Genomic DNA, 25,208 nt, shown 5'->3' with positions numbered 1-25,208 from the left:
GATAAAATGACTGCCTCGTACCTCCTTTGTCATTTTTTTTTTACTCCACCTCATAGCCGTGGGAAGTGTGGGGGTGCAGGAAAGCACGCGTATTTATGTGTCATACCACTCACGATCAGAAAAAAAAAGAAGCTCTCCGTCCCCCTGTCTATTATTCTATTACGCACTAAAAATGTTACATTAGACCTATCTAAACAAAAACTAAACAAATTAACACAACAAACCTGAGGGAGATATCCTATGAGCTTTATGGTATGACAATATGCCATATTAAGTAGCTGAATATTACCGTGAGTTTCCCAAGGAGCTGAACACGGGCCGCCTCAATCTTCAGCTTAAAATGATGCATAGTGTTATCGGGGAGTCTCGGTGCACCACGGTGAAAGGTGGCATGGATATTGAGTAAGCTCCATCCACAAACAAGAGCTCTCTTCAGCGAGGTAGATGAACTTATTCATCTGTGTCTTTGCGTGCCTGTTTCAGTGGCCTCCTCAGAGCGTTCTTTCTCTTCTTTTTGAAAGTGTAGGTTAAAGGCTACACTGTGCGTTTATGATGTTAGCATTTGTTGTAGGCTATATTTGTGATATGTGGATCAATGTAGGCTAGCCTATGAATATTGCGTTATGTATATTATGTTTTGAGTCAATGTGTTCTGTCTAATATGCTGTGCGATAGGGTCTTTAGCTTGTTTTTATTGTTTTGACACCCATGTCAGAAGCGTCAATAATTATTACGTTTTATTAATGTTGGTGTTCAACAGTTTTATATTTCACGTGTTCACCGTCGATTTCGGTGCAAGGCTACAGCAACTTTGTTACCTTACTAGTGTAGCGTCAGATAGCAGACGGTTACTTTGTTTGCGTTAGTATCAATCTGTGGTTTGCGACATTTTGTCGCATTTTTTCTGTAGTGTAGCCATGTTCTTGACAGTGATGTATGCCTGTGCTGTGTGTCATGCAATGCCAGTATGCTGTTGTCCATTAACAGAGAATGGCGTTTAAATAAAATACAATAACTTTTTTACCATTTCAATAAAGCCTATTTTTCCTGGCAAACTACCCCACCCCCAACCAAAACTCACTTCCCACGGCCCTGCTCCACCTCAGTATTTTCAGCTCAGATATTAAATTCTGTCTTTTTCTTTCCCTTGCGTGTCAACCATCCGAGACCGTCCATTACCTGTCGCCGGTCCTCCTACGCAAGGACGCTCTATTCGTTTCAGACAAAGCCCTCAAAATGGTAGGCCTACCGCTTTGATTAATAGGCCGCCGCGCCACCTCAACTACCTGCGTCTTCCACCTGACCTTGGACAGCACCTCGGAATACTTTCGTGGGAGGATGCCAGCGCGAGGATTAAGCCACCTTCCTTCAGTTTTCAGGGAACGAGACTTTATGTGACAGCAACAATTACACCCACGCTGAATGGGTGCATTACAAGTACCAGTATGTGTACAAGTTATGTGGAGCGCGTTAGCACTAGAGTAATGGACAGTTATGAGTCATCTCAGGCTTTTAGTCCGTGGTTGCACTGCCGTTAGGAACGAACGAGCTCAGCAGCGTTTTGTTCTAGTGCTTATCTCGCCTCACCAGGAAATAAAACGATGTCTGCATAATTTTAAGAATTGTATCAATTTGTTTCAATGGGGAAGACTCAAATAGTTGCATAATAGGCCTATACTGTAGCATTCACAGGTTCAGACCTCCATGGGGCCCCAAGCAAAATCTTCCTAAGGGGCCCTCCAACCTAAACTCTGAGGGATATTGTAACCATTTTTTAACAGTAGCATCTGACACCTCAGTGCTCCCAATGCAATCATTTCCCCCATAAAGGACTAGGAGAATGAATAATAATTGTGTGTGAATCACCTTCACAGCTATCCCATTACAAAATACTACAGTTTTTTCTAAGTACAGTTCAGTTATACTACAGTAAGCTATAGTGCAGTAGCCTAGTATTTTCATGTCCAAAATACTGCATTTTGGTACAGTAGGCTACTATGCAGTACAATGCTGTTTTGTTGTGTCCAAAATACTGCATAAGAACTGGAAATATTTCCTCCAAAAATGTGGTTTTGATGTGGTTTCGGAAATCTGCAGTTTAATGCAGTTATTTTTTTTCCAGTTCACCTGTGTCTCTGTAGGCTACTTCCCAAAGGCATACATAGGCCTACTGAACTGGCTCCCCCCTGATTCCCTTCAATATTTTTTCAAACATACTATTTTAAACAATCATTGTAATACTTCATATAGGTCTAATTTACGTTGTGCAGCACAGCAAAGTTAATAAATAAGGCTAGGCTACTTTCCATTTTGCATGCGTTCAGTTGTAGGCTATCTAAACAACTAAAGCTTGACTGAAATATTGTAAAACCATTTATTTCTTTTAAAGATGTATGGGAAGAGTGAAATCGCCGATTAGTTTCGACGGGTCCTGTATTTCTGCTGAAAAACTGATAGTTTCATCCCGAGCTGCACATTATTATGAACGCATTTAATGCCGTTATATATAAACAGATAGTCGCCCGCATTTAATGCGATTATATTTCACAACTTTGCCATGTAGGCTACAGTGACTGGTGATGGCTGGCAAGCAAGCCGCAGACAGATCAGGGGATTCACTACCCTGTTAGGTAGGCCTAGGCTACAAAAGTAACACGCGCTGGAGAGATATAGGCTATATCAAACCATGGATCGAACACAAGTTTACCCGACTGTTGTTCCCGCTGTGTATTCACGTGAAGTCTCTTCTTCCGTTTTTCATGCCATGAATGGCAATTCGGTTTCATGCTCATCTTCTTAATGTAGTCTGAGTGAGACACTGTCGCTATAACTGTTGGCTATACCGGTCTGTTACTAGGTTGACTGAAGGGGAGACGGGGGAGGGTGCCTTCATTTACTTGCGGGGCCCTACGCAACTTGCGTAGTGTGCGTATAGGGAGAACCGGCCCTGTTCACAGGGTGTGGCCGCTACCTTTAACAACCATTAACAGCCTATAGTCTAGCCCTTAGAACCTCATTATAAAGGCATTATACCACACATTACAGCCTTGTAATCAAGAACACCTGGCAGATTTGATTAACACATACATTATATGGACAAAGGTATTTGGACAGCTGGTCATTACACCAACAGGAACTTTTATGACTTCCCATTCTTAGGATTGCTACAACAAGGCTGTTGGTGCTGAAGGTGGTATTTATTTGCCCATTCATCAAAAAAGGCGTCCAGACACCAGTGTTGGACAAGAAGGCTCACTATCTCTGTTAGTTCATCCCAAAGGTGTTCGATGGGGTTGAGGCCAGAACTCTGTGTAGGCCAGTCAAGTTCATCCAGACAATACCAAGATTGAACTCACTGAGCTCTTCAGAAAAACACATTATTTCACAAATATTTAAAAATGCAAGACTGCATGACTAGGTGCCTTATTTTATACACCTGTGGCAATGGGTCTGAATTAAACAAATTAATTCAGTGATTAAGTGTTCCAATACTTTTAGATAGCGTGATTCTTTATGGGATAAAGTGTCCTATTCCTTATGGCAACATGCAGTTTGGATGAGCCGCCTGGCCATGAGCAAGAGGCATATTTTATGGAGGAAAGCTTTATTGTTTTTGTTACTAAGCAACTGTTTTAAACTTAATTCATTGTAACAGTAGAATCAAATTATGGCTGGTAAACATATTAACCAAACATGTAGCTATACAAATACGTCTGTCAGTTGCATAGATAAAAATGTAAAAAAAAAAGAGAAATATATTAGCAAAACTGAAGCACAACATTACACAGCATAAAACATTTATTTCCTCATAAATTTGACTCAATTTGAATTCTGGCATTTATTGGGTACAATTCTGGCACTGCAGAAAAAACAACACAAGCTTGCGTTTGACATCCAGTCATTTTCGATGTTGCATCACATTTGTTTAGCTGTTACTTTGGAGGTTTCCATATTTGACTCACCTGACCCCTACACACAATGTAGAAACAATTCAGTCGCACAGCTTCCATTATGCCATATACAGCAATAATCTCTTCATAGCTGCAATGTCAAAACAGAATCCAATAAGGCTGCTCAACCACCAGACAGTTACTCAAGGATAAAAAAGAAAAACATATACACCAACAATGAGTCAATTTGGAAATGGGCTTTTCATTCACCAGAGATGGGTGTTTACATATGCAGGTTTCAAAAGTGCAGATTGTATCACTGTTAACAGGCAAGGGAGAGAAATTATAATAATGATAAGTGTGCTGTATTATATAACATTATCTTCAGCGTCAGGTAAATAAAACATTTTCCCAGATCAATGCCATTATCAGTCAGTTAGTTCCATGGGTGATGAAGATAACATTTGTTGCAACTACTATGTTTGATTTCAGGGTCATTGCACCACTAAATATTTTGCCTACGCAGTTCAGCAGCAGTAGACCACATTGCATTATCTTTCTAAAACCTCAGTATCCAGCACCTTCAAAACAGACATTTCACGTTTGTTGATCCTTGTTACAGTATGAGTATTTGTGTTTCCAGAGGTGGAGTCAGTCACAGTCACCAAATAGACTGTGACCAAAACACAGAGAGTCAGACATGTTGCTGTTCTATGGTCGTGTTTCAAGTTTCAATGTTCCATCTCATCATCAGTCCATAAAGGCTGGATTAAACAGAATGTTTCAGTTTTTATGAATGACAGATGTCTGTTCTAGTGATACACCATTATTTGGGAAAGAATATAACTTTTACGAGTGCAGCGTCTTAATCTATCCTGTCCCCTTGGTTGGCATCCGGAGGTCATTGATCGTCACAAACAAACAAGTCTCTGAAATCTCCCTTTCTCTCTTTTCTTCACGGAAAACATGGCACAGGGACAAACATGATGGCTTAGATAACTCTGGTGTTATTCTCCCGCATTTCCCAGCGCGAGATGGGAACTGATATCGACTCTGGAGCAAATCTGGCTGTACATCTGCCACATCAGCACCACAGCTGGTGCAGAGTCGCGTCCAGTGAGCTCTGATTGGCACCGTTTGGAGGAGAGTGATTTTTGTGCGGGCCACCAGGCACCCTGTGGAGCGTGCTTCCTAATCTCTATATAACATCTCCATAAAGCATCATCTGGAACAGCCAGGCCAGCAGCAAATCGCTCGACAGAAGCTGGCCTGATGCTTCGACGGAAGCAATTAACAGCAGCCCCCTTCATTGCCTGTGCCTGACATGGTGCCTTTGAACTGTGTAAACCATACAGCTGCCTCTGCACAGCAGGCCTTTCCAAGATTATAGTAGTGGGAGCCTCTGATGCCTGTTGTTTTGGGGAGGGTATCACAAGCCTCTGTGACTTAATTGGTACACTTATAGGTGTGGTACACATACTGAGGGAAAGGTATATCTTCTCTACACTTTGCATTACGTGAAATAAAATCATGGCCTAAATGCATAAATGTAAAAGTAAAAGCCTGAGGCTCTGCTGGCTGTTCTCAGACCTGGTTGCTAGACGTGCCCCAGGAATGATGACGCTGAAGGACTGAACAGCAAACAGATTATGAATCAGTGCCTTGTGTTTACAAACCAACATGGGGAATATCCATTTGATAACAGAAAGGATAATAGGCGTACGTGTTTGCAAATTAAGGCATTGTTTTGTGAGAAATGCGCGGCTTAGAGGCCTCGTCATGCCAACTGGCGAGGCTCCCATGGCACCTACTCGGTTACCGTGGGAACCCATTCCTTCCCATCTGCCTCAAGGAAGCCGGGCACCCACCTGTGTATCTGTGGTTAATGACTCCTCAGCAGAACAATGCCTTTCACACGCACACACACGTACGCGCACACACACACACACACACACACACACACACTCACACTCACACACACACACACACACACACACACACACACAAACACAAACACAACACAAGCACAGTTTAAAAAGGAAGACAAGAGAGATTAAAGTTAACTCAATTTTCTGTTAATTTGCTAGAGTTCTCCAACAACTTGGTAAGTTTGTTCCATGTTCCATGTGTCATGTCTGGTCCATCACTAGTTCAGAGCAGGCTGTAATTTGGCCTCAGAAACATCAATAGGTGAATAAGATCCTGAGGACAGTGCACTGATCTCACACACACACACAGGATCTGTTTCTGAGCATTTCGCGAACACACACACACACACACACACACACACACACACACACAAACACATACAAATCTGACTTCTCTTAGGTGTGGATCTGTTTGATCAGAGTTTCAGAGTTTCAGAGGGAGCGCCGAGCCTAGAGCGCCCCCTACATGTTGAGCAAGGAGCTGTGAGTGCCCATCAGTCCTACTTCTTTTACTTCTTTTCTGTGTTGTTGACTACCTGGTCATAGGAGGGGGGTGGATGGTTGCAATAGGATGGAGGAGGCGGGTACGAGCTCATGATGTGGGGGCCAGGTGTGGCAGAGTAGGCGGGGACTATTGGCGTTGTGGCAGAACCTCCCGGGTCACCAAACATCTGAGGTCCTGGTTGCTGGGATACTGAGAGAAAGAGAAAGAGAGAGTTTAAATCAAAGATTCTAGAGCGGAGCGGACTCTGAATCTTTGGTTTAAATACCTGAAGAGCTATGAGATGACTGCAGTGAGATAACATTAAGATAATCATAGAGGCAAAGAAGTACAAAGAAACAAAGGAGATAATACAGTGGGCAGTGCTTCGACTTGGCCAGCTTCACTCGCGGTCCGCGCGTGGAATCACGCGGTATCACGCGACTTTAATTTGTATTTTCCCAGTGAGACGCTGCAACAACCCAAACAACCGGTAGATTGCTCAAGTGAGCAGGGTGTCTCGTAAAAAGAAATGGAGCCTGGAAAACCCTACACAGACTTCACTACAGACTTTAGCAGACTGGTTTAGAAATAATTTAATAGCCAGAAATATGCCTGCCCTGCCATAATAAAGAAATATTTTGTCAACTGCGAGTGAATCCCGTTTGCAGCCATAGAAGAAACGCAGGACAAATTAAACATTCTGGTTTTCTCCGAGTGCAACGATGATAGACAGACATCATTTGGACAAAATATACAGCATATTAACCTCCGTTGCTCAGCCAAATGCCTTCCTGTTACATCCTGTTATCACGGAGTTACAGGCGATAAACGATTTTTGATGGTCACAAGTTTACTTCATTAGCGGTTTATTTTTTTTGATTATTAAAGAGTGTTTTTCATTTAAAGGTTTGACTTCGTGCTTATTCAGTAGAGCATTTAGTGCTCTTCCCAATCCCAGTTTGATTTTGTTGTTGAGTGGCGTGGTGTCTCTTGGGCAGTTTAGTGGTTTCAGTGTTGCTAGCTTAGCACACTAGTAAACCATAGGCAGAGAATGGAATTCCCGCTAGCATGGTAGCTAGCTTTGTATGCTAAGCTAAGCGAAAATACGAACAAGCAAATCATATTGCTTATTACGAAACAAAATGTTAATGTCTGTATATGAAACAGTAGGAATTACCAAAAATTCCCAGTTAATTCCCGTAAATTCCGATAATTTCCTTTAATTTCATGAAAGTTTCCAATTTGGAATATTTCCAAAATTCCCCAGGTTAACTTCCCATGGAAAGTTTCCAGTAAGTTTCCGGAAATTTACCGGAAACCCTTTGCAACCCTAATCAGCACCACAGCAACGGTCGGAATGTCGGTACGAGTTGTCGGCGCATCTGGATGACCAACAGACCCGAATGTTTTCACACCGCACTCGTTCGCAGCGGTTCGGACCTGTTCGCATGCGGTCTGCGAATCTCCATAGGAAATGAATGACTTCCGGTCGTTTCGCTGCCGTATCTACAGTTCTAATGTCAAGAGGGCATAAAAAGGCATCACACAAAAAACAATAAATAAATAAGTTGTGTGTGTGTGACTGTGTTCCACTTCTAACTCGGCTTCAAACACAAACAATTATTTGAAACAATTCATCTCTTCTATCTCCTACAGTATGTCGTCATGGAGACGATTTCTATAGTATTTTCACCCTACAGAAACTGAGGAGCCTATGATTTAGCGTCCAGCTATCTATGAGTACAACAGGGCTGACATTTCAGAGAGACATGAAGCCCGACTCGAGGAGGAAGATATCACTTGAGCAGCAGCAGCAAGATTTCTCTCTTGTGCGCCCACATTCCCCCGTGCCTTTCCCCATCTGTGACACACACACCGCAGAGATAGAGAGTGTGAGCAGACCAGATAAAACACAGAGAGAGAGAGTGTGTGTGTGTTATGGGGTAGAGAGAATCGCTACAGCATTATGATACTAATGTTTTTTAGTCTTTATCGAGACTAAACTTTGTTCTGTTGTTTAAATACCTTTTTGTGCTTAAGTTTGTGCACCTTTCAACAAACTAAACAGGAACATCAATTACCGAAAAAGAAAATGTGACATTAAATTAGCTAAGAATACAGAGATTTAATCACAGATTCAATGCTAAACACTGGCATTCTTTTGGAAAGTAATTTCGAGCCCATTTAGCCAAAGAAAATTGGGAATTTCCTATGTGTTGATGAATATGAGAGTTTGACAAATACAAACCAGAAAAAAAAACATATTTCTGTTCAGTTCAATTCTCCAGCGTGCAAGACTTTATATGCATAGAACTCAAGGAGCAAAATTAAACATCAACATATTATTCTGGCCTGGAATTCAATTTTCTGAGCGACAGTGAAATAATGACTGATTTATTTTTTTTGCTCTGAAGTGATGCAGAACTTTGAAAAGCCGGAGAAAAATGTTCGGTGGCCTACTTATGATGCCTTCTGATTATCAGCCTGAACTTTGAAAATGCAGCAACAAGGTTTTTTTTTAGAATTGAAGCGATTTGTTGGTGAATCTACCCAACTCACTACTTAATGTGACTGAAGAGAGAGATAAGAGAATAAATATGGTTATCTAATACACTGAGACAGAAAAGTATTTTTGTAAATATAACGTACTGAAAAAAACTCTAAAAATTATAGACCAAGAGCTTTGAGTAAGCCTGAGACCTAGCAGTCTTCTCTTAAAAAAAAATGTCTGATTTAAAATATGTGATAACAGAAGGGTACACCCCCACTCCCACACACACATACTGTACAAACTCCCACACAAACACACACATATGCACACACTGTGTACACACACACACACACACACACACACACACACACAAACACACCCTCTATGCACACACACACACACACACACACACACTATACACACACACACAAACACACACACACTACCAGTCAAAAGTTTGGAGATACTTAGAAATGTCCATTCCACTCCATTATAGACAGAATGCCAGCTGAGATCATTTGCATTGTTTTTAATCAGGGCAGCAGTTTTCAGATTACATTATGTGCTTACATAATTCCAAAAGGGTTCTCGACTGTTGTAGAAATAAATGGCTGATCTTTAATGCAATATCTACATTGCCCATTATCAGCAACCATTTATCCAATGTTGCAAAGGCACATTCTGTTTACTAATCTGATATCATTTTTAAAAGGCTAACTGAGAAAACATTGGAGAACCCTTTTGTAAGTAAGCACATAATGTAATTTGTAAAGTAAAACTGCTGCCCTAGGTAAAAAAACAATGCAAATGACCTCAGCTAGTATTCTATAATGGAGTGGAATGGCATTTTTTAAGTGTCTCCAAACTTTTGACTGGTAGTGTATGTATGTATGCATGTATGTATGCACACACTACACACACACACCCTGTATGCACACACTCACTCACATACAAGTGCACACCCTGCACATACACACACACATAAAAAGACACCCTGTATGCACACACACACACACGTATGTATGCACACACTGTACACACACACACACACACACCATATGCACACACACTCACACACACCCTGTATGCACACTCACACACACACACACACCCCGTATGCACACACACACACACAACCAGCCCAGAAGATATTACAGAGAGCGAGAGAGCGTGCCATCCATATTCATGTCCTAATGACAGATCACCCACTCTGGGTCCTGTCACTGACGAATCTGCGGACCAGGGGCTGTTTTATAATGGCGCTCTACAGAGGGAGAAGATGTAGCGCTTTCAGCCCCGCTATCTCCCCCAACTCCCCGTGGGACGGGGCTTAGCGGGAGCAGCAGCTCCACTCCTCCCCTCCCCTCCGCCCTGCTCTCCTCCCCGGCTCTGGCTGCGCTCCTCGGGTCATGAAGGATTCAGAGCACCAGATGCCCACGTTCGCCGGGGTGTAGTCGCCGAGGACACAAAGCGCAGACAGGGCCTCCAACAGGTCTTTTATTTATCTCGCTATAAAGGCCTCATGTCAACAGACTGGCTTCATTGTGATGGATAGAGAACACAAGCGAGGGAGGAAACTCAAACCAAGATAAAACAGATTATCATTGTAAGATATATGGAAACACACACACACACAGAGCTGGAGGCACTGTACGAATAGCGTTTGTTTCACAATAAATGTTTGATGTCAACAAGGTTTTTCATTTTGATGGATACTGAAAAAAGAAAGAGAAGAAAGAGAATATGACCATGTAAGATGTAGGAGTGCTCCCACACGCTTGCACACACACACACACACACACACACACTCACACACACACACACACACACACACACACACATACAGAGAGAGAGCTGGAGGCATTAAATTAATAGTGTTTGTGTGTGTGGCAAGTCAATTCCTCGTTGGCTTCTACTTCTCTGCCGCTGAGAGGAGAGATGTTGCTGTGAATCTTTCGCAGCCGTATGGCAGCGTTGCTGCCTCTGTTCCCAGTCAGGCCAACTTCATTCCAGCCTTTACTGCTTACGTGACACCCAGGAAAAGTGCAACATCACCTGTGGCAAGGCGCCAGTCTTCCGATGAGTGTCTAATAATAGCTGGTTTCCATGCTGTTCCTGGGGACCCATCAGTATTGCTTTGTGCTAGGGTGCACTGCACAGGACACGCAGAGTGGGGGAGATGCAAGGCATGATGGGAGGCACGTTTTTTTTCCCTACAGGCCTAAGTGAATGGGCTACAACCAGGGTAGCCTACTTCGGTGGCACCGTATGTATGTGTATGTATTTCTCTATCTTACCATGCCATAAAACTTTCAAAAGTGTGATTAACTGAAAGCTTGGGATCTCAGCTAAAAAAATAGGTGCATTCAATGTCAACAAATGATCCCTTGTTTTGAGTTACTTATAATTAAAGTGGTGTTGTGCACTTGTGCCAACCTGCCCCAGACACGGGGTTGGTTGACACATGTAGTCGGAGTTGGTTGGAACAACTATGTCATAGTCCTGTGCAGTACTCGTTTTGCTTTTATTTGAAGTGCTCATCCAACCCACTGCCTGTAAGGCTTTGCTGATGTCTTTCCTGTGTGTTTTTCTTCAGTAGGACCCACTTTCAAGACCAATTTGGTCCCTACCGATTTTTTTTTTAAAGGGAAACTTGGCAGGATTTCCCCCTCTGCTGGAGAAATTGTGCATTATGCTATTTTAAACTGTGGGAAAAGGTAACGATAAAGCACATGGATTTGTTTACAAGCTAGCGAACGGCTAGCATACGTTTGGCATAACTATGTGGATGTTACAAGGTAAGAAACACGATTTAAAACGAGTTTATTGTTTCTCACTTCTCTTTCCGGGACGGTAGTCTCAATGTTGCAAGGTTGGTTTTCCGCCTGGGGACGCTAGGTGCAGCGGTGAAACCATTTTCACCGGAACAGGTCATTTAACCATCCAAATGATTTCTAAACGGGTTTATTACGTTGAAATAGTTGCCAAGTTCCCCTTTAACTTCAAATGTTTAAAAATGTCTGAATGTCTGCTTCCAAATGTAAAATTATGTTCAGTAATTACAATAACAAGGTTAAAATAAAAATTGATGATGTTTTTGTGTGTAAAATACACAGTGCCAACCAACCCCAAAATCAGTGTGCCAACCTGACCCATCCACATTTGGACACTCCTCGGCACTGAAATGGTGTTAACCCGCCAGCACCAGTCACCACAGGCTTACAAATTTTGTATCAAAACATATCTGAGTCCTGTCTCTTTCAAATGAAATTAATACTTTTTCTATATCCTTACCCATCACAATGCTAGAATGTATTAAGTGGGAAGGGCGATTTCTAAGTTTTGACCCTGCAAAATCAAAAAGTTGCCCTCACCTAAAGGGTTAGATATTTTTCTTATGAGTGTGTGCTCCAGGTAAGAGTACACTTTTGTGGCTGCACCTTTTAGTTGCCTAGATATTAACCGTGATGCAACCTGCGCATATTTTCCCCCTTGGGATCTACCATATCATGGTCTCTATGAAAATTAATTGACGTTACGGTATCCATTAATTCTAACAAAGGAAAAAATAAGACCTTGCGAATTAAATTCAAGACTTTGTAAACAAAGTTCAAACATTTTAAGGCCTTAATTTGACAACATTCAATTTAATACTTGTTCAATACTTTTAAGACCCTGCGGGTACCCTGTTATAGTACAGTATGTGGTACAGACACTGTCATACTTATTACTGTGCTCTTGCCTTTATGTGGATAGGCCAGTAAGAGCACTCTTTTTAGACACAACATACCCTCAATGACCCCCTCAAAAAACACCTCATGCCCATGTGTAAAAAAAGAGCCTTTAACTGTGTGAGAGATGATGTGCTTCTAAGTGCACAGAAAGCTGCAAAATCACAAAAGCTGAGAGAATTGGGTGTCTGCTATGACATAAAAGGAATACCTCTGTTCTTTCTTCTCATAATCACCAGTGATTCACAATGGCTCTGGGGATGGCCATGTATGAGTGGTTGTTGGTTGATAAGAGCAGCTAAAAAAAGTCAGTTTTTTCTCTCTCTGCCTTTCTCTTTTTCTCACTCCGAGCAGGAGAAGAGGACAGCACTTCATTTCTGGAGAGGCGCGGTGAGAAGTCCTCTATAGGAAATTGATCGGGCAATTACACTCCAAGGAGAATACCTGCAAACACACTGACCCTAAAGGAATGGAGTTCATCAGACTAGTCTCTCACTGGGCCATTGTTTGCTGCAGTAAGGGGCGGCTCCCACTGTTTTACTATTTAGAAGTCTAAAACACATGCATGCATGCAAAGGGACAACATGTGTGATGGCATAATGCTATGTTCAAAATTTCAGCTTGCATGGCAATCATTTCCGTCATTTTTGTGGGGAAAATTTGACGGCTGGCAGTCAAATTTGTACTTTGTACTGGCAGCAGCAGGGTGGGAACTATAGGGACAAGATCTGTATGTATATAGGATAGGTGTAAGTGGAGGTGGAGATGTGCATAATTGCTACAACTATACCTGATCTCCCCTATCTTATAAGATACCGTTTCTCTTTTTCATCCAATATGCATCTACAACTACAATTGTTGGGGCAGACGTGGCCTACTGGTTAGCGCTTCGGACTTGTAACCGGAGGGTTGCCGGTTCGATCCCCGACCAGTAGGCACGGCTGAAGTGCCCTTGAGCAAGGCACCTAACCCCTCACTGCTCCCCGAGTGCTGCTGTTGTAGCAGGCAGCTCACTGCGCCGGGATTAGTGTGTGCTTCACCTCACTGTGTGTTCACTGTGTGCTGAGTGTGTTTCACTAATTCACGGATTGGGATAAATGCAGAGACCAAATTTCCCTCACGGGATTGTGTCTTCACAAGACTTTACATTGCTGTGATGCTGTGATTGGCCAAACAACCCACTGCTCCCACTCACCTGGAGTGCTGATTGGCTGCCTGGTGAATGACACGTTGAAGGCCGGCTCATCGCTCAGGGGGGAGGGATACATGCGTCGGCGAATGAAAAATCCGGCACCGCAGCAGAAGAGCACGCCCATCATCAACATCAGCCTATCAGAGACAGCCGGAGGGGGAGTCATGTGATCAGTATGATGAACGTTACAAGAATTAAAATGCCTCTGAACAGCTGCTTCTGAGATAATCAATTTTACAGCCCCAACCTGCCACTCCAGATACACACTAGAGCAAGTGCACTAAATACAGCACATATGTGGATGGTAATGTATTTCCGTTTGATTAACAATAAACATAAACTCCTGCTCCATGGCATGACTATGAATCATAGATGAGTAATTAGCCCATATATCTCTGCGTATCCCCTTCACTTACAAGTCATGCCAGGAGAGACTAGTCCTCACTGTAGTTCTGATTATTAAAGCAACACATTGTAACAATTAGTATTTGCCCACTGGTGTCAATTTTACTGGTGTCAACATACTGAATATACTTTACTTGTAGCATTTGTTTTTTTTTTAATTACGCTAAAGAAGTTCCCAGGGTGCCAAAAAGGGATGATAAGAGGCAATTCCACGGAAAATTGACTTTTTGTCACATCCATAACGCCAGTGAAATGCCTTGCCATTTGTATGACGTGAATGATAACATTAATTTTTTGTGCATTTTTTATCATTTACATTCTTCAGCCAAAAATAGCAAATGCTCAAATGTCATGTAATCATTCACATCATACCAAACCATCATAAGTTCAAAGCTAGTGGTGTTTTTCCTCTTGATTTCAGTGAACACTGCCCCATTGCCTGTATAAGGGATGCTAGGCAGCTGAAATCTAAACCCTGTATAATTACCAAAAGGAATTTTAGAAATTTCTCTGAGCAAGCCTTTCTGCATGACCTGTATCGCAGTAATATTTCTCATTCTTCTACTAATTATCTTGATCCCCACATTGCTCTCGAACCATTTTATTGAGATTTTTAATTTGGTAGTGGACAAGCATGCCCCTTTTAAGAAGTTTAGGGTTAAAAATAGAATGAACCCTTGGTTCTCATCTGACATCTCTGATACGAGTTATTATCTGTCAGCAATTTCAAATTGTTTCGATTGAAAGAGTTTTAAATTATAAATATTTGGGCATTTGGATAGATAATGTGTTGTCTTTCAAGTATCACATCTCCGAACTAATAAGAAAACTGAAAGGTAAATTATCCTTTCTTTACCGGAACAGAGACAGAGCTTGTTTTACTTTAAATTGTAGAAAACAACTTGTTCAGTCCACGTTCTTATCTGTTGTGGATTATGGCGATGTTATCTACATGCATGCTTCCTCTTCCGCACTGAAATTTATCAAACTCAATGCAATTTATCATTCTGCACTTCGCTTTATCACTGGTGATGGGTTTAGAACTCATCACTGTGTTTTATATGAAAAGGTTGGATGGGCATCATTACCTACAAGAAGAGAACAATATTGCATGATTTTTATTTATAAAGCTTTACTTGGTATGTTACCTCAATATTTGACTAGTTTGGTTTCCGTTAGATCTTGCAATCTGCGCACTCGTTCACAAAATGTCCTAACCTTGACTGTCCCTCATGTTAGAACGGAATTAGGAAAAACAGCTTTTGAATTTTATGCTGCCAAAAAATGGAATGGCTGAAATTGGAAACTTGGGTTTCCTTGGAATGTTTTAGAAACCTTATTACCGGTGTTGTGCAGACTGTTTGTATGTGTGAACTATGATTGTTGCTTTATATCGTTGTTGTATATTGTGTATGTAATCAGGGCGTCATTGGAAAAGAGAGCTTGCTGACCCCCCTGAATAAATAAAGGTGAAGAAGAAGAAGAAAGCTAGGGCCACCTACTTTTCCCTTCTCTAAACCAGGTATAGTGACTGGACATACACTCATCGCTCGCTCCATCTCTCAACTCAAATGTCTCAATGCCACATCAGCACTGACTAATGCTTTCCCCTCTTTTCCCCCTAAAGTGCTGCATCAAGGACTTTTGCCTGAATGGCTCAGAAAAAAGCTGTGTGACAATGGAGCACTTAGGAATAATCAGGGTGCGGAATGGGGAAGGAAATTAACTCAGAGACTCTCTGGAGTCGGCCTGGCGCAGGATGGACGGCCCCTAATGCACCATATTGATTAGGGAGGGCAAAGCATTGACCTCTATGCAGGTTCCACAGAACACCAATGCATGCTGGGAACAGCGGGACCTAAGGTTGGAAGAGCACCTAGAGCAGATAGTAGAGGCATAGAGTGTTTTTCTATTCAGTCACTGCTGTGTCTTCCAGCATCCTGACAGAGGAAAGCTCCATCTCTTGAAGTGGGGCAAATACAAACACCCGAGGAGGGGTCTCTTACCAGAAGTACCACAGCCTCTGGAGGGACAAGGCCCTGATGCAGCATCGCGTCCCACAGCAGTCTTCATAGGAGCGACATCTGAAACATATACAAAATGACATAACAATTAAATAACAATACATACAATTCCAAACTCCTTCACACCAGGATCAGAGCTGTCCTCACAGACCAGCTGACAAAACCTGGAACAGGTGCTGTGCAAGGTTCTTATCATACACTTTTTGTCACATTCAGAAAATTGTTCTTTGCAGTCCTCTAGTTATTCAACAGGGTTTCAGGAGAAAGCAAGGGAGGGGTGCTATTAGATTGGGTGTTGGCCACACATATCACAAACATGAGCAACCTTTCACAAAACCAAATGCCTGTCTTTACAGCGGTCATCGGCCTTTTGAAAGCCTGTGCAGAATCAGTAATGGAGATCTGGTGTCAGGCACGTGGGCGCATGACCATTATGCTGCTCATAAGAGAGGCCTTAAGAGCGATAAAGTTCAGGGGCCAAGCATATCCATGGCAATGCCGCCCCATATCCAGACGATGAGGAGGGTGCAAGGGGTTAAGTATTTCCATAAGAGGGTGCTCAGGAGACCACGTGTCCTGTTAAATGGCCAGATTAGCCATGGTCAGAAGGTTAAGGTCCTGAAGGACTGTTTCAAGATGAGCAGAGCAGGGCTTCGTCAACACCTGCATCCTAGTTTAAAACACTTGATAGCGGCAGCACAATCAATATGGAATGCACATTGTAGTCAAAAGGAACACTTTAATGCTTTGTGTACAAACATCTATTTGATCACAACAGGCAGAGATTTGCTCAGACACAGTTTTAAGGCCGACTGCAGTTTGCTGAGGCTCAGCCGAACTTTGGCACTCTGGTTGTGATGTAACATCTCAGCCTGGCCCTGAGCCCCAGTGTATCAATTATGGATGCAGAAGTACACCTTGCACAGAGACTCTACCGGTTTCGAAGAGAGTGATAAAAGATGGCATAGAAACTGCATAATTCAGTGTTTCAAACTGTTGTCTCCTTTTTCAAATCGAGACACAAATACGTTGCACACACAAGCTAGGCTTTCACAAAACAGAGAGCATCTCATTTAAGGTAAATCTAAACCTCATCTAATTACCATCTAATAATATTACCACTAATAATTTTAATAATATTTCATTTACATTGTAATATACTGAAGCCTGAATCAGAGCTTGAAAAGCAGTGACTGATCAAAGCTATTGTAATGCACAGCAGCCAGTGATAAAAGCTACTGTAATGTACCAAAGCAGAGCGTACTACTACACCACTCTATCAGGGAGCGTAGTTTAAAGGAACCATGGAGACAAACAAGTTGCATAAAAAAAATAATAATAATAAATAAATCAGTGATGTAAAAATGTACAAGGTAATAAATGATCATGGTCGGACATAGTTTTTAAATAGACCTATCTGGTATCCTAATGAAAGGCTCTTATAAAATATATTGTGAAATAATTATTATGAATAATAGCGTCAGGTCTTTGTTGCCACAATACCTTTCAGTATGATAGTGCGATACATTGTGTGATTGCAAAGGGAAATTGCATAATGTAAGATAATGTCCATACTCTCATATGATTTACAGCTTGAGCATATTGCCTGCGTTCCATCTGTTGAGCAGCTCCATTGCCTGTTGATTTTCATTTCTGTGCCCATGTTACCTGGTCAGAGGTTACCAGGTTATACATAATTTATGTTTAAAAGGGGAAGTGGAGGCCACATGTGTACTATAAGGTAGCAGAAATAGGGTGACCACCAACTAGACTGTTGAAAGGAGAACAATTTGTATAAGGGCCCTATTTTGGCAATCAGAAACGTAAAGTTTATAGACATTAAAGGCGTGTCCAGTCCACATTCACTAATTTAATGGAGCGATTATGTGGTCAAAAGTCGGGCGCTTGGTGCAAAAGGGTTGTTCTTATGTTTCTTAATCAGTCATACTGTACGTTTTTAAACCAATGAGAATGACAACAGCAAGCAGCGCAACTTCAAACATCGCATCAGTATTTTGATAGTCAGCGGTACATTTGAAGGAATCTGCTTGTACTAGACCATATGGAACAGGGATTCAACGTATAGCCTACATGCATCTGCACTCGTCTATTATTTGAACTCATAGGCAAAGTGAAACTAACTTCACTGTGGTCTCATAGTCAACGACTAAACAGCTCTACACATTTAATTACTTTCACTACTGACTGACACCTGGGTTACCATTGAAAACATGAAAAAAGCTGGGCTAGCGTGCAGTAGTCTGAAAATTGTGGGTTCAATTCCCGGCTTCCACCGTTGTGCCCTTGTTTTAGGCTACTATTGTTAAATTGCAATGTGAGCGACAGCCAGCAGGGGAGGATATGTCAGCAGGATTATTTCAAAAAGCAACTGCTACATTGTGCGTCTGCCCTGATTCTGATACCGTGGCGGTATTAATTTAAACCATGGCGGGCTGCCATGCTAAAATAAACGTAAAGGACTGACATCGATTTATTGGTTGGGCTCTGTACTATATTTGTTCCACAAGAAATTTAATTTCACAATTTGAGATCTATATTTACAAAAACCTGAATACTTACGCATATTGCTTGCATATTTATAATACAGTAAAACCTATTCAGCACAGTGTTTCAGTCTGTGTGCATTATAATGACTCCTATAATAATGATGACATGGTGGTGGCAAGATGAGGGCAATGATACATGTGAATCATGTTGATCATAAGAATGAGGATATTGATGATATTCAGTGGAAAGGTAATTAGTGTCACTGGGGCATCGTTAGCAGTAATGCAGATGTGTGATAAAACACAGAATGAACTAGTGTTTCATCATGGAAAGATACACCTACAGTAGATTGCAGTCTGCATTAGTGTGCCACAGAGCAACAACTCTCGGTCAAATTTCCTGGAAATGTGGTGATGGTGATGTGAAGGCATACAAAGTAAATATAAAATATTGCATTCATAACGCACTTCCCCTTTAAAGAGCTGTACTTCCTCTGCCTCTGGCACCCCTTGTTTTCTCTTGCTGAACCTGCTGGAACCTGAGCTGTGAGAAACAGTCCCACAGAAGACGCAAGCCATAGTCACACGCTGACATGGGAGGTGGGTGTCCCTGCAAGTAGATTAATTGTGTGATCCATTTGTACATGCTGACGGTTTGTGACAACTTGTAACTTTGTGAAATGATGTAACTTCCTTGTCGTAAGAACTCGCTGTGAACTGGGCGTCCATTAACTTGTATGAGATCGCTTCTCGTTTGACGAGTTTAGGGAGGGTGTGCCGTCGCGTCATTTGTGTAAATTCCGTTTTTTCACACAACTTACTACTCGTAAGACGAGCACATTGGACAAATGGATCACACCATAACACCTCTGGATCACTAGCATGAGTCTTTGATGTGTAACAGGGAGGCTACACTGGGCACGTAGCCTAAAGCGCTTTGTTTCTGAAGCATCTGGAACCAGACGTGATAGCGGCGCATCCGTTTGGAAAAATCAGACCAGTATTCTAAAACCATTTTTACACTCCGTGAACGGAGCACTTTAGTTGAGGACCCAGTGTAGCCCGGGCCTAATGTCTACTCAAACCTCCTTATTCACCTGGATACTGTTACACTAACTTCAATATCACTGGATAATAGCAATTTCTTTCTTTGTGATTATGTTCCATTTACAGATTCAGTAGGGGTTCCAATATCTATTCAAGGCTTATGGCAGGTTTCATTATGCAAAGCAACATCAACCTAGTCCAATACATTTATGTATTACTTTTACAAAGCTCTTGTCAGTTAATTTCTTCAAAGTTTGTCCAAGGTGACTTCTTTCCTGACACTAATCTCATCCTATATCTGTAGTATTATTTGTGACTTTGTGACTAAAATCGTCCAAACTAATATAAATGACTTCTAATAATTATTACATTTATAGTACTAATAACCTGACTAAAACATATATGAATCACTAAAATCAGTGATTTCCAAGGCTTTCATCTGATCACAAATTACAACATGTGCATTTATTTGTTGTCACATGACCTTTAACAAAACTAAAATCATTAGCCATCTGAATCTTCTTAGATCATCAACTAGAACATTTCCATGCTAAACATACTCATCAAGGCAAAAACAAAATGTCACACACTAGAGCCTAATTATTTATTTCTGAATGCTGCAGATATTTTGCATTTAGATGAGAGGAGACGGAAATGTCAAAATTAACCCTTATTCAGGGATATATGGGAAATGACTCCAACACAAGCTGAAACCGACTGAGAGAGATCAAAACAAAAAGGAAAAAAGAAAGAGAGAATGACTAGAAAGAAGAAGTTCAGAATGAGAGAAATGTGTGCAACTGTACCCCTGTAGAGCTGGGTATCACCGCGTATTTCCTGAAACGGTTTGATTACGATTTACAAGGCCTCAATTCGATTCAATTTCTATTTTGATTCGATTCAATTCCATTCCTCCTGCTGTGTGGTGTATAACCTCTGCTGTGTGGGGCATGTTACATTGCATTCTCGATGCACTGGGTTTAGCCTACTTGCCTCAGCCCTGAACATGTCTACTAATGCCACCACAGTAATGTTACAGTTGTTGTTGAATGGTCATGATCATAGATAGCTCCATTCACTCACCTTCATTGATTGAGCACTCTATAGGTGCACACAGTGTCAGTGCTACTATGATTTTAAGTGGAAGTGAACAGGCTCTCTGTAGATTTATGCATCCATGCGAAAAATGTCTAGCCTATGAATTGATCTCATAATATCATTTAAAGGAATATCGATACAAATCAGAAAATGTATTTTTTAAACCCATATAGCCTAGCACTTTTCTACTCCTCTGAGCACTCAAAGTGTTCACACACCAATGGCAGTTTGGGATTCAATGGGGCCGAGAGGACCCTGAACTTCTGGCTGCAACTTCTCCATCCCCAGAGTAGAGCTCCATCACATTGACTATCTTATATCATGATAGTTCCTCCCCCTGATAAGAATCTCAACTAGGATATTGTCAAATCACCATACTGAACTGATGGGGGGCGGTGGACCTGAATTAGTGGCAGCACCAGCTCGTTCTCCTCCCCGGCGACCGTTTAAACCCGACCGTTTTAAAATGTCGAGGAAGCTGCATCAAAAGCTGTTTTGCTTGGGAGTTTTACCTCCACAGCGTCTCTCTAACGATCACTGTTCAAAGCCACTGATCAAAGCGTGACATGAGAGGCAGCCCAACAACGACTAACGCATGGTTGCCAGGGAAACGACACAAAGTGACACCTCACTGCTCCTCGGGTATTGACAAGTGGAATAATAATGAAAGCAAAAATGAGGACAAAAAATTCAGCTTTCCTAACAAACAAGTGCGCGTGTTATTACAAAGCTCTGCTTAAAGCGGCCCTTCTAGAACGCCCTTCTGTGTCAGAGAGAGACAATGATCTGCACACCAGAGCAGCACGTCAAGAGAAATAGAAAGACTCAGAGATTCATCCAGTTCTGTGTCTCCAGATTGGCTGGGACATATGAGGACTGACAGCCCTGGCTGCCCTAATGAATGAGCCCCATTAGGACTGCTGGAGGTGAATATTAGCATACTTAATGGGCTGTGTAAAAGGAACTCGTCGAGTGACATTAGTGGTGCTGTAATGGGAGCCTGATAGCAGGATGCTCCAGCAGCCGAGTGCTAACGCCTCTGATGGAGAGCCATCACAAACAGCACCACCAGCCACATGCTTCATGACTCTCATGATGTTGGATTATTTTATTTATAGACAGGCATGGTTTTATAGATCAGAGAGGCACAACACCCTACTGCCTGTGCCTTGCATTCCTGTGACAATGTAATATAACACATCTATTGCACAGAAGGTGATATATATTTAACAGTAGTGAGAAACGGCTCCATTTCATCCCCACAAAATACCATTCATCAAATGTAGGACAAACATGGTTCACTTAACTTGTACATGAACGTGTAACTTAAAAACACTAGATAAGTACTTTCTACTCCTTAAAATGACAGATTCAAACATATTTTGATACTATACTGGCTTGTAACAGTGAGAATAGTCTCTTTGTCACTGCCACTGGGTGCCTTGAACATCTGTGTAACTTTGGAAATGTGACGTTCCTTTTCAATGCACTGGGTATGCCTTTAGCATAATTTTCCATCAAATTAAGGTGTGCCCAGTACGTTCACAGCACAAATTAGAAAATGACCGATTCTTATATTGTGTTGCTTTAATTTTTTACACTGAATGGGGAAAAATGGCAAAATTGTGGTGATGAGTTAAACCCTGTAGCAGCAGAAGGCCTGGGATCTGAATCCAGGGGCTGTGGTGAAGTGGGCGACTTGACCAGAGCAGAAATGAGTGTGGACGCCGTCGCTAGTTTCACACTCTATTACACACACAGGAAGATAACACAAATGACATCTCTCAGGCAATGGCGCTAAGTCATTTTCATCTAGCACAGTCGCTGGACTGATTCTCTCAAAAAATGACAAAAATTCGTCCATGTAGCCTTAGGCGTTAGTCTATAAAGTTAACTCTGGGAAATTGTCTCAACTTCCTAGACGTAATTCTGTTTTGAAAAGGTCTAGATTTAACATCACAAAGAGACTGCCAGACACAAGCCTTGACATGAGGAACAGAGAACATTTCAGTGCAGGGTTTCCCTCGTTTCAAAAAAAGGTTAAATGCATTTAAACTGCTTGTGACATCCCTTGATAATTAGACGTCTGACCCGGGTAACTTAATTTTACATCCCTTCAAACTGACCTTCAGAGTTCACATCCTAATGAGGCTGAGAGGCAGAACACAGCCCCGCTGCTCAAACTCGACAGATCGAGAGCAAGAAAGAGAGAGAGAGAGAGAGAGAGAGAGAGAGAGAGAGAGACAGAAACAGAGTGAGAATGTAAGCTAGATGGAACAAGAGCGATAGAATATGATAGAGCAAAAGAGAGAATGTGAGAGCAAGAAATGGAATGGAAGGAAGAAAGAGGGACAAGAGAGAGAATAAGAGGGACAGAGGGAGTGAAAGAGAGTGAGCAAGCTCTGACTGGCGTTGTTTTATAAGACTGAGGGGAAGACTCCCAGACACGGATTGCTCGCTCGGTAATAACCTCTATTGCAGCCCCACGGGCCTGTGTCCGCCTGTGAAGACTTCTGAGAGCCTCTGAAGGACACAGCAGTGGGCGGACCAGTCTTAACTGGCTTCCCCACCACCTTCACAAGAACACAAGCATCTTAGAAAGCCACAGCTCAAAGTATTACACTCATAATGTCATGTAAGGCAGAAAAGAGTTCTTTTCCATTTTCTTTTTGCTTCTGTTTGTAGAAGGCTAAGCTATGAACCACACACGCCATCATGGTGGTGATGGCAAAAATAAGCCGACTATTATTATTTTTTGAACTAAGACATTTTAATATCATTGAACAAACTTCCAAAGGTTGTTATATCCTGTTATAATTGCACTTTTTGTTAATGTTATGTTAAACGTATACTTGTTTAATTTAGAACCAAATGCACCATACTGCCAACTGCCACAATGGTTCCCCCGAGTATTTCTAATACTATTCTAATATAATAGTATATTTCTAATACTATTCTAATATAATAGTATATACCCCTATAGATTTTATTTTATGGCCCCTAAATATTCCAGACGCAGCTCACTGCAACACATCCAGCCATTACCTAACACTGACTCTTCCCAGATCAGGGCCAGAGCCGCTGATATACCAGCTCCTATCACCATTTGTTACCTAATTTATATCTCTTCTTCTCTCTCTCACTCACTCTCTCCATCTTCTTCTCGCTCTGTCTCTCCAGGAAGAGAGTGGGCGTGAGGTTATTCCTCTGAATTACACCCTGAGTAGCTCGTTTTTGCACAGCAGTGTGTTGAGAGAGCAGCGGGGCGCTTCAGATAGAACGGCGCCGCAACCTGCCCAAGCATCCCTAACAGACGAGCAACAAATCACACACACACACACACTCCTCGGCTCTTAACCTGAGCAGAGCTGCCCCAGTGTTAGTCCTCTTGACAACTTCTTCATTTGTGTAGATGTTTTCCCTGCGCCACCGAACCACCCCACCCCCCTGGTGCACACTGCGGCTCAAATGAGGAAGAGCCAGGGGCTTTGCCTCTGTCTTCATTAAGCTGTGAGATTCCTGAACCGCTGCCTGGTACCTGTCCTGACGACTAACACTTCAAATGCCACCTGCCTGCCTGTCACACAGCCACCGTGCTGCTATCAGCCTCTTAGGAAAGCATAACCTGCCCACTCAAAATGTCAATCCTCAGTAATGGCACAGGGAACAATAAGTAGCTATATCTCTCTCTTTCTCTATAGCTACAATAAGTAGCTATATCTCTCTCTTTCGCTGTGGCCCACTGGTTAGCACTCTGGACTTTTAACCGGAGGGTTGCCGGTTCGAGCCTCGACCATTGGGCCGCAGCTAAAGTGCCCTTGAGCAAGGCACCTAACCCCTCACTGCTCCCCGAGCGCCGCCGTTGAATCAGGCAGCTCACTGCGCCGGGATTAGTGTGTGCTTCACCTCACTGTGTGTTCACTGTGCACACACACACACACACACACACACACACACTTTCTTAATCTTTCTCACTCAACAAAAATGTGCTAAAATAACAAATGAGCCTTACTGTTACCCCAACAGCACACCAATATGCACCACGGTGAACAGAGACCCCATAAACAGGTTAACATCACAAGAACACAGATCTCAAGGCATCTACAGCAACTCCAGTGCATCACCCAAAATCTGTGTAGTCCGTTGCCTGCTTTTTTAAACATTGGTAAAATACAGACTACACCCTGTGTATAAGATACCTAGTAGTCATACCCTTGACCGGCATGTTGAGGTCATTGTTATCTAATAATTGCTTCTGGGAGGCTGATAAGTCTTTAATATATTGGCTCTTTGTCCAACAGGGTCGACTCTGCAGAGGGTCCCAATCTTAAGCAGCATCTCTAAAGGTGATGATCCATGAGAGCTTTTTGAGCAAGGTTACCAGGCAATGTGGTTTGGGCTGATATTGGGC

At 42.2% G+C, this 25,208-nt stretch overlaps 1 protein-coding gene across 2 annotated transcripts in view; it reads right to left on the bottom strand.

The window, feature by feature from the left end:
- Positions 1–3,605: 3,605 nt before the first annotated feature.
- Positions 3,606–25,208, bottom strand: part of vopp1 (VOPP1 WW domain binding protein) — a 41,246-nt gene continuing 19,643 nt past the window's right edge. Inside the window, exons 3-6 of one of the 2 annotated variants that reach the window (XM_042068612.1) lie at positions 16,128–16,205; positions 13,720–13,853; positions 6,355–6,512; positions 3,606–5,798 (exon numbers count right to left, since the gene is read on the bottom strand). In XM_042068612.1, the coding sequence (XP_041924546.1) occupies positions 5,784–5,798; positions 6,355–6,512; positions 13,720–13,853; positions 16,128–16,205 (385 nt within the window). In that variant the 3' untranslated portion in view covers positions 3,606–5,783. Of the gene's footprint in view, positions 6,513–13,719; positions 13,854–16,127; positions 16,206–25,208 lie in introns of both variants that reach the window. The other variant, XM_042068611.1, reaches the window with a different exon arrangement.

Source organism: Alosa sapidissima, chromosome 17, assembly GCF_018492685.1.
Source record: "Alosa sapidissima isolate fAloSap1 chromosome 17, fAloSap1.pri, whole genome shotgun sequence".
In the NCBI taxonomy this organism is placed as follows: Eukaryota; Metazoa; Chordata; class Actinopteri; order Clupeiformes; family Clupeidae; genus Alosa; species Alosa sapidissima.
Note: the sequence above shows the minus strand (reverse complement) of the source record. Positions and strands in the feature narration are given on the sequence as shown.